The 13,486-nt window shown below is 42.1% G+C and overlaps 1 protein-coding gene across 1 annotated transcript in view; it reads right to left on the reverse strand.

Moving 5' to 3' along the window:
* Positions 1-384: 384 nt before the first annotated feature.
* STARD7 (StAR related lipid transfer domain containing 7) overlaps positions 385-13,486 on the reverse strand; it is a 30,324-nt gene continuing 17,222 nt past the window's right edge. Inside the window, exons 7-8 of the mRNA XM_036262787.1 lie at positions 3,089-3,173; positions 385-2,259 (exon numbers count right to left, since the gene is read on the reverse strand). Of these exons, the coding sequence (XP_036118680.1) occupies positions 2,075-2,259; positions 3,089-3,173 (270 nt within the window). The 3' untranslated portion in view covers positions 385-2,074. The remainder of the gene's footprint in view (positions 2,260-3,088; positions 3,174-13,486) is intronic.

The following is a 13,486-nucleotide window of genomic DNA, read 5'->3' on the forward strand; positions in this document are numbered from 1 at the left end:
AGTGAGGGGCATGCAGGAGGCAGCCAACCTCTGTTCTCTCTCATCGATGTTTCTATCTCCCTCTCCCTTCCTCTCTCTCTAAAATCAATAAAGAAAAAAAATTTTTTTTTTTCTTAAAAAAAGCAAAGGACATGAGTTAGTGGATCAACACAAGAAAGTGGAAGTAGGTGGCTTGTTTCAGCTGCCAGTTGGTCACCTGGCAAGGGCTCAGTCTAGACAAGGTGGTTAGCTGTGTCCGAACCCCCAGAAAGAGCCACACCTACGTCCACATGCCAACTCTAAGTAGAAACACTCTTCCTTTCCAACTGTCATCAGGAAGAAATGATAAACCCAAGATGAAAGATTTCCCCACCACCATGTGTCCAAAAACAAATGTTCCTTTATACCAATATTTATATATTTATTCACACATTTGATAAAAATATCAGTTAGATGTGAAATAATTATGATGACATAAGTAACTGTACAGACCGACCCCAATGCAGTCAAATTCCCAAAATCAGAACATGAGCAACACCCAGCTCAACTTCTGCATCATACACACCATTCCCATACCCACCCACGCCCGACAATCACAGGCGTATGTGTAGACATAACTCAGGGCCTCTCCCTGGCTTGTCAGATCCTAGAGGTGAGGGGAAAAAAACTGATCAATGAAAGAAGCTGGGGCTGCTCGATGCATCTCTGCTCTGCAAGACTCAGAGAAGGCAAGACAGGAAACACCGGGCAGTTATTCCCTTGGCACCAAACTTCACAGGCAACAAAAACGTTTAGGGGCTTAAGTTAGTCTCAGGTTTAGATCCAAGTAGGAAAAAAAGGGGAAAATGCGGTCATTTAAATTATATATATAAAAAAGGTGGTGGTGGTAGGGGGTTTAAAACTTGATCTCTGTTCTCTCATCAGATGGTAGCATGACCATATGCAGAATCAGCAAGGCCAAACTGACACCGTCTGACTGTGACTTCTTCCAAACAGCCTTGTTTGCTCTTGTTTTAGCCTGAAGGGAGGAGGGAAAACTTTCAGAGGAACAAGAGAGTCACATACATCCATTACATTGGTGTCTGGGGCAGGATTTCATCTACTGGTTCACAGAGCTTGTCTACAGCGCCAAGAGCTCCAGGGAGGGGCCCAGTCCCACACTTCTGCCGTTGGCCTTCTGAGATGGGTGAGTCCTTGCCATCCAGTCAAACATGAAGTGTGAAAAATAATGCCTAAATCAAAATATTACTTTCTAGACAATGGGACTAGAGAAATTCTATTCAACTCCCCAATTCCTACTTTTTGACACAACCATTAAAAAAATATATTAATGTAGGATGTTTTGAACATCTCCACAGATCCTATCAAAACAGTGATAGTACAGAAAGCACTGTCTGAAAGAATGTGTTTTCCAGTGTTCTTGGTAAATAGACTGAGGAACAAGGCGCCAAGCCAAATCAACATAGTGCATGAATGTAAGAACTGGCCAATCCAAAGGAAAACGCTCTGTGTAGTCAATGGGTGGTATCTGGCAGGCGAAGAGAGACATTTCCTGGTGCATACTTTATGTCCCTAAAGATGGAAGCAAGGTGAGGACAAGGCACTTACACTGCCAAGCAACAGCTGGAATCCCCTGAACACTGCGGCTATTACAGTAACAAGAGCACTCCCAGTGACCCCTCACTGAACCATCGACCGGCCAACTTCACTTTCCAGTTGGACCTTCGGACTAAAAGAAGTCCAAATGCTGCAGAACTGATGGTGGAAACTGGAATGATGGCAGAGGAAATATTCAGAGGAAGCAAAAACAAGTCGTCCCCTTCTGGCCTGAGGTGCGGTTTGTTCCAGATTAGCTCACTGGAATACTGAATTGCAAAATGCTTGGCCTGAGAATCTGACAACACCCCCATAGATGCCTTCTTCTTGTTTTGATAAAGAGCTAAGAAGGCTCTGAATGAAATCTGACACCAGCTATTAAATTATCTGGCACTGGTGTTCACAGACATCTTCCAGTACAACGTCCCTGTTCTGTAGCAGAGTGATAGGGACCGAGACAGGGCTAGAAGCAGCCTGTCCCTTCTTATCCCAAAGCCCTTCAAGCATACTCAATCCGGGCAGGGCCACAACTACCCTCATTCTTCCGCTCGGAAGATGGGGTGGTGGCCTTGGCTTCACTACCCATTTCCACAGGCTTAGATGAGATATAGTCCTTTACTTTGATCTCCATGTTCTTGGCTTTCAGAGTGGCCATGTGTAGCTTCTCCAGGAAATCTGGCATGCCTGGTGGGAGAGAGGGAATGTGAGCAGGCTGACAAACCAGCAGTGGGCTCAAAATTCAAAAGCTCCGTTTTCTATGTGGTGGAGCCCATCCTTCCTTTTAGAAATCACAGCCTGACTGACAACCTATGAGTGACAGTTGCCTCTCAAAATGCATAGGGAGCAACAGCAATCCATAACCTCTGAAATCCTTTGAAAAGGGGTGTTGATCAGACCACTTAAAATCTCACGTGGCTCTCTCAGGTGATAAAAACATCACTTATCAGTGGCAGAGCCTATATATCTGCCCATTTTATTTTGATAAATGTCACACAGAAACACCTGGTCTCCTCTCCATTCTCCCGAGATATAAGAAGCTGCCAGAAGAAAGAGAGTCACATCAGGGTGCTTTCTAAGGGCAGACACTGAAAGGGAAAGGTGTAGGCACAGCCATGACGAATAGCCTTTGATAGGACAGGCGCTGCCCCTTTCTCCAGGTGACTGTCCTACAAGCACATTTTCTCTGCCAGATTTTATGTCCCCAGTGATATCTAAGAAGAAAAAATTTAAGTGCGCTAATGTCCACAGTCCATATTTAAGACATTAGCAAATGCTCTTCTTAAAACTCCCCTCTGGGCAGTTCCTTTCTGTGACTTCATACTTTCTCATCCCTCCACACCTAGCTGGAGGCTCCCATAGCTTCATAATATTGAAGGACAAGCTTGGAAGATGTTTAATTTCCCCAAGAGGGCTCCAGTGACACAAATACTAATCTTCTTGCTGCCAATAAGAAACAAGAGAAAACCGAAATGCTCAATCCAGGTTCTAGGGCTGCACACAAGTGCCCACTTACCACTGGAAACCATCCAACTAACACAGTAGCGAGGAAACACAGTCTGGGGATTGTCACTGTATGTCAACAAGTAGTCAAAGCCATTCTGGAAAAGAAAAAGAGCAAAGATGAAGGTACCTGAATTACCCATCACAGGCTCCATTATCCAGGCCCAAAGGATAACCATGATCCGAGTCGGGACAGAGTGCCATTACTTTTACCCTACCAGGGGTGGGAAACCTTTCTTCTGTCAAGGGCCATCTGGATATTTATACTATTCGCAGGCCATACAAAATTACCAATTTAAAAACTAGCCTGCTATATTTGGTCAGGGGTGTGATGTTAGCTGTATTGATTTCATGGGTCTTATATGGCCCACGGCCCAGATATTGCCCACCTCTGCAAGCAGAAGAGTTAACACTGAACCCGAGAGGCTGCCATCCGTAGTAAAGCCTGCTTGCAAGGTTGGCCCTCGACTGGTGTCTGGGAACTGGGCTCCTGGAGTGTTCCCAGTTAATAGCTAAAGGTTGCTCCCTGTGCCTTGTCTATTAGAGCAAACCACACAATTTATGCTGAGTGCTTGCTTTCCTCCTGGGGCTCTGCGATTTTGGTATGTGCTGGGCAATATCAATCTCAGGTGCCACGTCTCTAACAGGCTCCGGGCAGGAACAGCATACCCATGTTGCTGCATTCTTGCTGCTGGAGAAGAATGGGCTCTCTGTGATCCTCGTGACAGAAAGAGCGTGGGAAGCCTGCATGTGGATGCCTCCCGACTCTGCCTTTCCCCTTGTGATACAGCTGTGCATCTTTGTATATCAGAATGAATCTTAGCTGTGAGGACAACTATATGCTGAGTCCTGTGAGTCCTTCTAATGTGGGAGTGGTCTTGAGGGCCCCAACACATACCCCCAGTGTTTAAAGATTTTTATCTTTACCAGAGTGGTATTAACTCTACCGCTTAACTATATACCAGGAACTGCTTCAACTCTTCACAACAATCCTAGAATGTAGGACTCTGTTTTACAGATGAGGAAACTCAGCTCAGAGAAGTAACTTGGCCCAGGGTCATACCCCACACACTCAACGAGACTCAACATGAACCCAGGACTCTGTGAGGTCAGCCCTCTCACTGCTTGACTGAGTGAAGGACGAGGATTAAGACTTATAAGTGTCCTGATGCTAGGAGAGGTCCAAACCAATTAATTATGCTCTACAGAGAGAACCACTGCATGCCGGCACTTTGTATGGCAGATGCCACAACTCCAAGTGGCAGACCTAGACTTTAAACTCTTGTGCCTTTATACCAAAGTCCACATCCTTTTCCCTGAGTGAACTGTTTCTTCTTTTATTCATGTACTCAATATTATCTGAATGTCTGGGATGTATCTGGCATTGTGCTAGATGCTCTAGAGAAAAGAAAAATGTGCTAGTCCTTGCCCTTGGAAACTTGCAGTTAGCAGGCTAATTGTAACAAAAGAATTCCTGTAGAGGAATTCTACAGGAGTCAAGAGGAAGGAGAGGTAAGGCCCGGACAACAGGAATGAGAAGAGGGTCCACCACAGAGGCTGGTTATAGGACTTAGGAGACACACATTTTTTAGTCATCACAGTATCGATCTTATTGGTATTACTATTGAGGCTGCTGTCTGTGTGTTTCAGGTTAAAGTAAATGAGTAATACGTTAGGGTGGTGAGATGAGAAATTTAGTTTCCCAGCACAGGGAAACAGGGAAGATGTTAGATATAAATAAAAACTATACAGTCCCAAGTTTAAATTAGTAAATTCTAAGTATTAGTATGCACTTAGGATTTACCCTTAAAATAAACAAACAAAACTAATTACAGTGTTGCCTTGGTTTTCTAATTTAATTCATTCTGGAAAGTTGTTAGAAAACTGAAGCATTTTCTCCCATTAGAAATAATACAAATTGCATCAATCTGTCCCAGACCTGTTTTAGCCTTTCTTATATACAGTACATGTCTAATGTACTGTTTATAAATAAACATTTTAAAGGCAAAAAGGAATTGAAATGTAAATGAAAATTTAACAAAAAGGAAATAAAACGTACAGTAATAAATGAAAATTTAATAACAATAAGCAGCAACAAAAGCAAAAAACAAAAACACTAAAATATTCACAGCACAATTTCCTGAGGTGTTAACCGTGACAAACTGACTCGTCTCCATGCATTCTCTCCTTTGTTTGTCAACTGAGAGATGTGTGACTTGCCTGAAAACCGAGGTTTGACTATACTTAGTTTTATCTTGTGAAAAGGCCTAAGAACAAAGAGCAAGCCACCACTATGAGTACTCCTAGAAGACAAATTGTACTTCAGTGACATTTCATTAAGAGGAACAAGGCTCCCTGAAGAAATACAAATGTCCAGGTTTAGAGCTAAAACTATACAAGATAAGCCGGGACATCCTGTAACACCAGGAAACAGACAACTCCCGAGGTCATGTCAAAGGACTCGAGCCAGTAGGACGAAGCTGTCAATGGCCAAACATGGAACAGTTTGAGCACCAACAAGAATAACTGTAGGGGTATTTTCTCAATCAGGTGAGATTTTGCTTCATGGCAATTGTCATCAATTTGGCTCAAATAAACTCACTTAAAAGTAACTATAGTGAATTAAGGCTTACCAAATACCTATATTCTAAGAGTTTCTATTGGTATTGGGGAAAAAAAGTTACCTTTGGAGAATCCCTAGTTGAAAAAAACCAATTCATTATTTAAAACTAGTAAATAAAGGAAACAAATTAAGCATTTATCTTATATCCCTTTCCTATGTAAATTATAGGAAACCAAACAGCTGATGAGAGAAGTTTTTCCTAAAGTATTTCAACTAATAATTGAAAATAAATGTAGAACAAATGAGGAAATTACAAAATCGGCATTATGTAACCTCTAATGAAATGATGGATCTTAATCACCATTAAGCACTTCTAAATTCACAAAGAAAGGGACAGACATTTGCCTTGTAATAAAGTGGTCTTTTGCCCCAAACAAATAAAACAATCTGAATCTGTTCAAGCCTCTAGATTTAACAACCAATATACAGGAAATAGAAGAGACAAAGGTATATCAAATGACACTATGAGGATAAAATCAGCAAGACAAAGAACCCTGCTTTTTAAAAAATACAATTGCAAGCGAAAAAAGGATGGGAACTTAAATGACTTCAAAAGATTTCAGATATAATATAGAGGATTTTCAAAGATGGCAGAGCAGGTGGAAGCTACACTTGTCTCCTCCCATGACTACATCAGAATTACAATGGAATTATAGAACCATCAACCTGGATAAACCATCTGCCCCTCCGCCCCACTGCCCCTCCGCCCCACTGCCCCTCCGCCCCTCCACCCCACTGCCCCTCCACCCCACTGCCCCTCCACCCCACTGCCCCTCCGCCCCACTGCCCCTCCGCCCCACTGCCCCTCCGCCCCACTGCCCCTCCACCCCACTCCCCCTCCGCCCCTCCGCCCCACCGCCCCACTGCCCCTCTGCCCCGCTGAACAGACTAGCTGAACAGAAGTCCTAAAACTATGAATATACAGAAGAACCCACAATCAGACTGACAGGAGGGGTGGAGACATGGCCCCACAACCACATGCAGCATATGAGAATCCAGAGCGATATCTCAGCTGCAGAGGTCCCCTGAAGAGCAAGGGGTCTCAACCCCACACAGGGTTCCCCAGCACAGAGCACCAGTGCTGAGAAAAGGAGACCACATAATATCTGGCTATGAAAATCAGTGAGAATTCCATCCTCCTGGGTGAGACGAAAGGCTGTTAGAAACCCAGGCATCCTCTTAAAGGGACAGAGCACAAAATCTGGCTCACAGGCACTCTCACCCTGGGCTCCAGATAGCCAGTAGCTGCTCAGAGAGTGCTGGAATCATACAGACAGAGACCAAGTTGTGTGGATTCAAGGAGAGGGGTAGAGGGACAGCCACTAATGTCTGTGTTGAGTCCATCTCCCACACTGCCCATGAATGCCATCTTTTCTGGGTCAAACATTCCCCCCATATGGCATTAGCCTGGGGAGCTATGCTAGCCCCACCCCAACTACTCCCGAAGCCATGCCCTACCCAACTCCCACAGGGCTGTAAGCTCTGCCAGCAGCAACCAGCACGGGTCCATGTTATGGTCGTAAAAAAAACTTCCAAGGAATTCTGGGCATGATGCTAGAGACACCCAGGGAAGACGGAGTTGTGAGGCTTTCGGGCGAGGTCTGTTTTCCCCCAACACCCGACCTGAGCCCCCGTTCCTCTGCTGGGCCTACCACACCTCACACGTTAGCTTGGAAAGCTGTGCTAGCTCTGCGCCGACCACACCCTGAGGAGCCATTCTGTCAAGCTTGCATAGGGAGGGCTATGGGCTCTGCCCACTGTGACCAGCCTGGGCCTGAGTTTCCATCTTTCTTGAAAAATTCTCAAAGCTTAGCTGCTGTGGCTCAGTGGGCTGAGTGTCTTTCCTATGTGCCAGTCACTGGCTTGATCCCCAAAAGGGGGCATGCAGGAGGCAGCCAATCGATGTTTCTATCTCTATCCCCGCTCCCTTCTTCTTTCCCAATCAGTACAAACATATTCTTTAAAAAGTCTATTATAAAAATAAAAGTTCTCAAAGAATTCTGGGCAAGCTCAGGGGATGGGGGTACCAAAGACACACAGGCAGAGACTGAGTTGTGTGGCTTTAGGGTGAGAGCTGTCTTCCCATGCACTTGATAGGCACCCGCCACCATTCCTGGACTAAGCCCTCCCTTCACAGGGCTAAATCTTAATCTGCTTTCAGCCAATGAACTCTCCTGGTTCCACACTTAAGACTCCCTGAGACCCCACCCCAATGCAAAGGTCCATAGGTCCCAGGCAGGTGGGAGCTGTCCTCAGTGTATGCTGAGTGGCCTCAGACCAGCACTGGTGCCGAGTTTGAATCTATTAACCTGGTGAACACAGCTAGTCCCTCCCTAGTGACTCCCTGTGAACCTGCCTTATGTAATTCTCATACTGTCTGAGGCTTTCAGTAGCCAAACAAGCAGCCAGAAGGTGGTAGAGGGGGCCTTGGACCATTTGCTAACCTGCCCTTGGCCTGGTACTGGTGGCAGAAAGCCTAAGTATACAACATGACCCCTCCCTCACACATCCAGGCCCACCACAGGCAGCTACAAACCATGGATTGTGTTGTAGTAGCATTTGATATTGACTTGCACCAGAGTCCCTACCAACAGTCCCCCAAACCAACACACGCAATGGCTGGCTGGCTTCAGACCAAAACAGAGCACAACTAATTAGCTCCACAAGCAACACATTCAATGGGAGGTCTCAGCAGACATTAGACCCTACTGGACTAAATTCCACCTCCTGGTGTCAGCCCTTGCATAGGACCTCATATACTATGGTGGGGCCAATACTCACAGCCAGATAGCCTGAGGGTCAACCCCACCCACTAATGTACCAAGGGCAATCAAAACTCAACTACAAGAGTACTCACATAACTCACACAAAGGACACTCCCTGGTGCACCCAGCTCAGGTGAATAAGGAGATTGTGCCACTGGGCCCCACAGAATACCTACCTACTACATAAGACCACCCTACCAGGAATGGGAGACACAGCAGATCTACCTAGACATAGAAACAAACACAGAGAAGCAGCAAAATTGGGAGGCAAAGGAACATGCCTCAAATGAAAGAACAGAAGAAATCTCAAGAAAAAGAACAAAATGTAATGGAGGAAAGAAATGTACCAGAGAGTTCAAAACAATGATTTTAAGGATACTCAGGAACTAAGGGGAAGAAAAAAATGAACTCAGTGTGAACTTTAACAAAGATGGTAAGCATAAAAAAGGGACACAGAAACCATAAATAAGAACCCGTCAAAAATGAAGAATACACCACAAGGAATCAACAGCAGATTAGATGAAGCAAAGGATCAAACTGGCAATAAGAGAATTTTTTAAAAAAATGAGGATAGTTTAAGAACCATCTGGGACAACATCAAGTATAACAACAACTGCATCACAGGGGTATCAGAAGGAAATAAAAGGGAGTAAGGGATCAAAAACCTATTTGAAGAAATAATGACCAAAAACTTTCCTAACCTGGCAACAGAAATAGACATATTAAGTCCAGGAAGTGCAAAAAGTCCCAAACAAGATGAACTCAAAAGAGGCCCAGACCAACACACATAACAATTAAAATGGCAAAAGTTAAAAACAAAGAGAATCTTCTTTTAAATGTTTTTATTGATTTTAGAGAGAGAGCAAGCGGGCGAGCGAGGGAGAGAGAGAAACACTGATGTGGGATAAACATCAATTGGTTGCCTCCTGTACGCAGCCCAACTTGGGATCAAACCCACAACCTGGGCATGTGTCCTGACTGGAAATCAAACTAGCGACCTTTCAGTGCATGTGACAATACTCAACCAACTGAGCCATACCAGCCAGGGCAAAAAGAAAATCTTAAAAGCAGCAAGGGAGAGCCCATAAAACTGTCAACTGATTTCTCAACAATAAACATTTTAGGCCAGAAGGGATTGGCATGAAATAACACCGAGTGATGAAAAGCAAAGATCTACAACCAAGACTATTCTACCCAGAAAAGCTATCATTTAAATTTGAAGGAGAAATAAAGAGCTTCCCAGATAAGAAAAAGCTAAAGGAGTTCATCACTACCAAAAAACAACAAGAACCCAGTATTACAAGAAATGTTAAAGGGACTTTTTTAAGAAAAAAAGAAAAAAGAAAGGAAGAAGAACATAAATATAAATAATAAAATGGACTAAATGCTCCAATGAAGACACAGAGTAGCTGAGTGGATAAGAAAACAAAACCCATACATAAATGCTGATTATGAGACCTACTTCAGATCAAAAGACACACACAGACTAAAAGTAAAAGGATTGAAAAAGATTATTTCATGCAAATAAAAAATGAAAACAAATTATGTCAGACAAAAGAGACTTTAAAACAAAGTCCATAATAAGCGACAAGGACATTATATAATGATAATGGGATCAATCCAACAGGAGGATATAACTCTAGTAAACATTTATGCACCCAATATAGGAGCACCTAAATATATAAAGCAAATACTGATGGACATAGAGGGAGAGACTGACAGCAATGCAATCATAGGAAGAGACTTTAACACTCCATGGCATCAATAGATAGATTTTTCAGACAGAAAACCAACAAGGAAATGACAGCTCTAAATATTAGACTAGATGGATTTAATTGATATTTTCAGAGCATTTCACCCCAAAGCAGCAGAATATACATTCTTTTCAAGTGTACATGGAACATTCTCTAGGATAGATGACATGTTAGGACACAAAACAAGTCTCTATAAATTTAAAAAGACGGAAATCATATTAAACATCTTCTCCAACCATAACAGTATGAAACTAAAAGTCAATTACAAGGAAAAAAAACCCCACAAACACACACACAGAAGTTAAATAACACATCACTAAACAACGAATGGGTTAGCAACAAGATAAAAGAAAAAAAATCCAAAAATACCTTGAGACAAATGAAAATCAAAACACAACAACCCCAAATTTATGGGACATAGCAAACGCATCCTAAGAGGAAAATTCATAGCAATATTGGCCTACCTCAAGAAGCAAGAAAAATCTCAAACAATCTAACGTTACACCTAAATGAACTAAAAAACAAAACAACCCAAAATCCAAAGTGAGTAGATGGAAGGAAATACTAAAGATCAGAGTGGAAATAAATAATATAAAAGATCAATGAAACCAAGAGCTGGCTCTCAGAAAAGATTGATAAACCTTTACCAGATTCATCAAAAAAAAAAAAAAAAAAAAGAGAAGAGGACCCAAATAAATAAAATCAGAAATGAAAAAGGAGAAGTGACAACTGACACCAAAGAAATACAAAGGAGTATAAGAAACTACTATGAACAAGTATATGGCAACAAACTGGACAATCTGGAAGAAATGAATAAATTCCTAGAAACATCCAATCTTCCAAAACTGAATCAAGAAGAAACGGAAAATCTAAACTGATTACAAAAAACAAAATCAAAGAAGTAATATAAAAACTTGCAACATTCACCAGATGGCCTCACAAGTGAATTTTACCCAACATTCAAAGAATTAACACCTATCTTTTTCAGCTATTCAAAGAATTCAAGAGGAGGAAAGACTCCCAAGCTTATTTTATGAGATTAACTTTATCCCTGGTGAAAACACTTGCAAAAATCCTCAACAAAATATTAGCAAACCAAATTCAGCAATACATTAAAAAGATCATACACCACCCTGGCTAGTTTGGCTCTGCGGTTAGAGCGCCAGCCCGCGGACCAGAGAGTCCCAGGTTCGGTTTCCACTAAGGGCACACGTACCTCGGTTGCAGTTCGTCCCCAGCCCTGGTTGGGTCGTGCGGGTGGCAACCACTCAATGTGTCCCTTTCATGTCAATGATTCTCTCTCTCTCCCTCCCTCCCACTCTATCTGAACAAAAAATGGAAAAATGTCCTTGGGTGAGGATAAAAAAAAAAGAAATAATAAATAAATGGGACTACATCAAACTAAAAGGTTTCTGCACAGCAAAGGAAATAATCAACAAAATGAAAAGACAACCACTGAAGATATTGGCCAATAATATATCCGAAAAGGGGTTAACATCCAAAATTTATAAGGAACTTATACAACTCAACACCAAAAACAAACATTCTAATTAAAAAATGAGCAGAGCAGAGAGCCCAAATAGACACTTTTCCAAAGAGGACATAAAGATGGCTGACAGACATATGAAAATATGCTCAATGTCACTAATCATTAGAGAAATGCAAATTAAAACCACAATGAGGTATACCACCTCACACCTGTCAGAATGGCTATCACTTACAAATCAACAGGTATTGACAAGGATGTGAAGAAAAGATACCGCCCACCCCGTCCACTATTGGTGGAACTGAAAATTGGTGCAGTTGCTATGGAAAACAGTATAGAGGTTCCTAAAAAAAAACTAAAAATGGAACTGCCTTATGACCCAGCAATTCTACTGGTGTATTTATTCAAAGAAACCCAAAACACTAAAAAGATATATGCATCCCTATGTTCACTGCAGCATTATCTACAATAGCCAAGATATGTAAACAACCCAAGTGTCCTTCAATAGACAACCAGATAAGAAGTTGTACATATATACAATAGATTATTTGGCTGTTAAAAAGAAAGAAATCTTACCATTTGTGACAGCATATGTAGACCTAGAGAGTATTATGCTAAGTGAAATAAGTCAGACAAAGAAAGATAAATACCATGTAATTTCACTTACATGAGGTATCTAAAGAGCAAAATAAACTGAGACAGGAAAGTTAAAATGAGGCCAAACAGTGCAGGCAATTTGCAGCTGGCCTGCAAATAAGAAGCCATTATCTTCCCCAGCCAAGGACACTGAGAGCAAGTGGTTAAAAGTCTCCCTAAGGAAAGAATGCAGGAAAGGGGGAGGGAAGGGGGAGTCTTCCTCACACACTAAACAAAGAAATTGACTGTTTTAGGCAAGGGAAAAGGAAAAAAGGGCAGTTTTATTTTTTACTCCCTAAGCAGAAAAGCCATCAGTCTCAAAGCTTGACAAGGTAAAATTGCTAGGAGCTTCTCAGGAATTCTGGGAAGGCCACAACAAAGTAAAAAGGGACCTTGAGAATTAATCTGTACCAAAATATTCAGCAGAGAAATTCTGCAACCTATAGTAAGGCCTCGGACCCCCCCTCCAACTCACTCTTCAGGTTAGCTGACAGCTGGTCCTACAAAAACCAGATGTATAGATTTGCTTATTTGCTTTTATAATAAAACTTGTTTACTTTTATAAATTGTTTTTTTCCACAATGCAGTCATCTAGAATTTTCTCGTTTGAGTTCATTTATATGAAGAGACAAGATGGAAGTTGAGGACAGTCCTCTCCCCCAAGTCAGAAGGCTGTCCGATAACACCTCTCTGGTGTTTGCGAGAAGTACCTGTATCAGTCAGTAATACTGTAATAACTATATATGTGTCAGGTGGGCACTTAAAATATCAGGAGGGTCACTTTGTAAATTATATGACTGCCTAACCACTATGTACACCTGAAACTAATATTAAATGAACTGTCAAAAAATTTAAAATTAAATTTTCCTATATTAGACACACATACTCTTCTAGGTATCTGAGGATTTATACTCCCCTTCTGAATGCAATTTTATATTCAGTGCACAACCTATTCTTCAGAGGCTGATTGTCTGGTTACAGGAATCACACAAACCTTCCATTCTCCACCCTCTTTCTCCCTGCCTGAACACGTCATCTCACTGCTCATTCAATCATGTGCCAGATGAGGAACTCAAGGTGAAAGTTGTTGTTGAGGGTAGAGGTGTCTTGGCAAAATGTACAGAGAAGTGAGCACCAGTTCTGGATT

This window comes from Molossus molossus, unplaced genomic scaffold, assembly GCF_014108415.1.
Source record: "Molossus molossus isolate mMolMol1 unplaced genomic scaffold, mMolMol1.p scaffold_m16_p_15, whole genome shotgun sequence".
Classification (NCBI taxonomy): domain Eukaryota; kingdom Metazoa; phylum Chordata; class Mammalia; order Chiroptera; family Molossidae; genus Molossus; species Molossus molossus.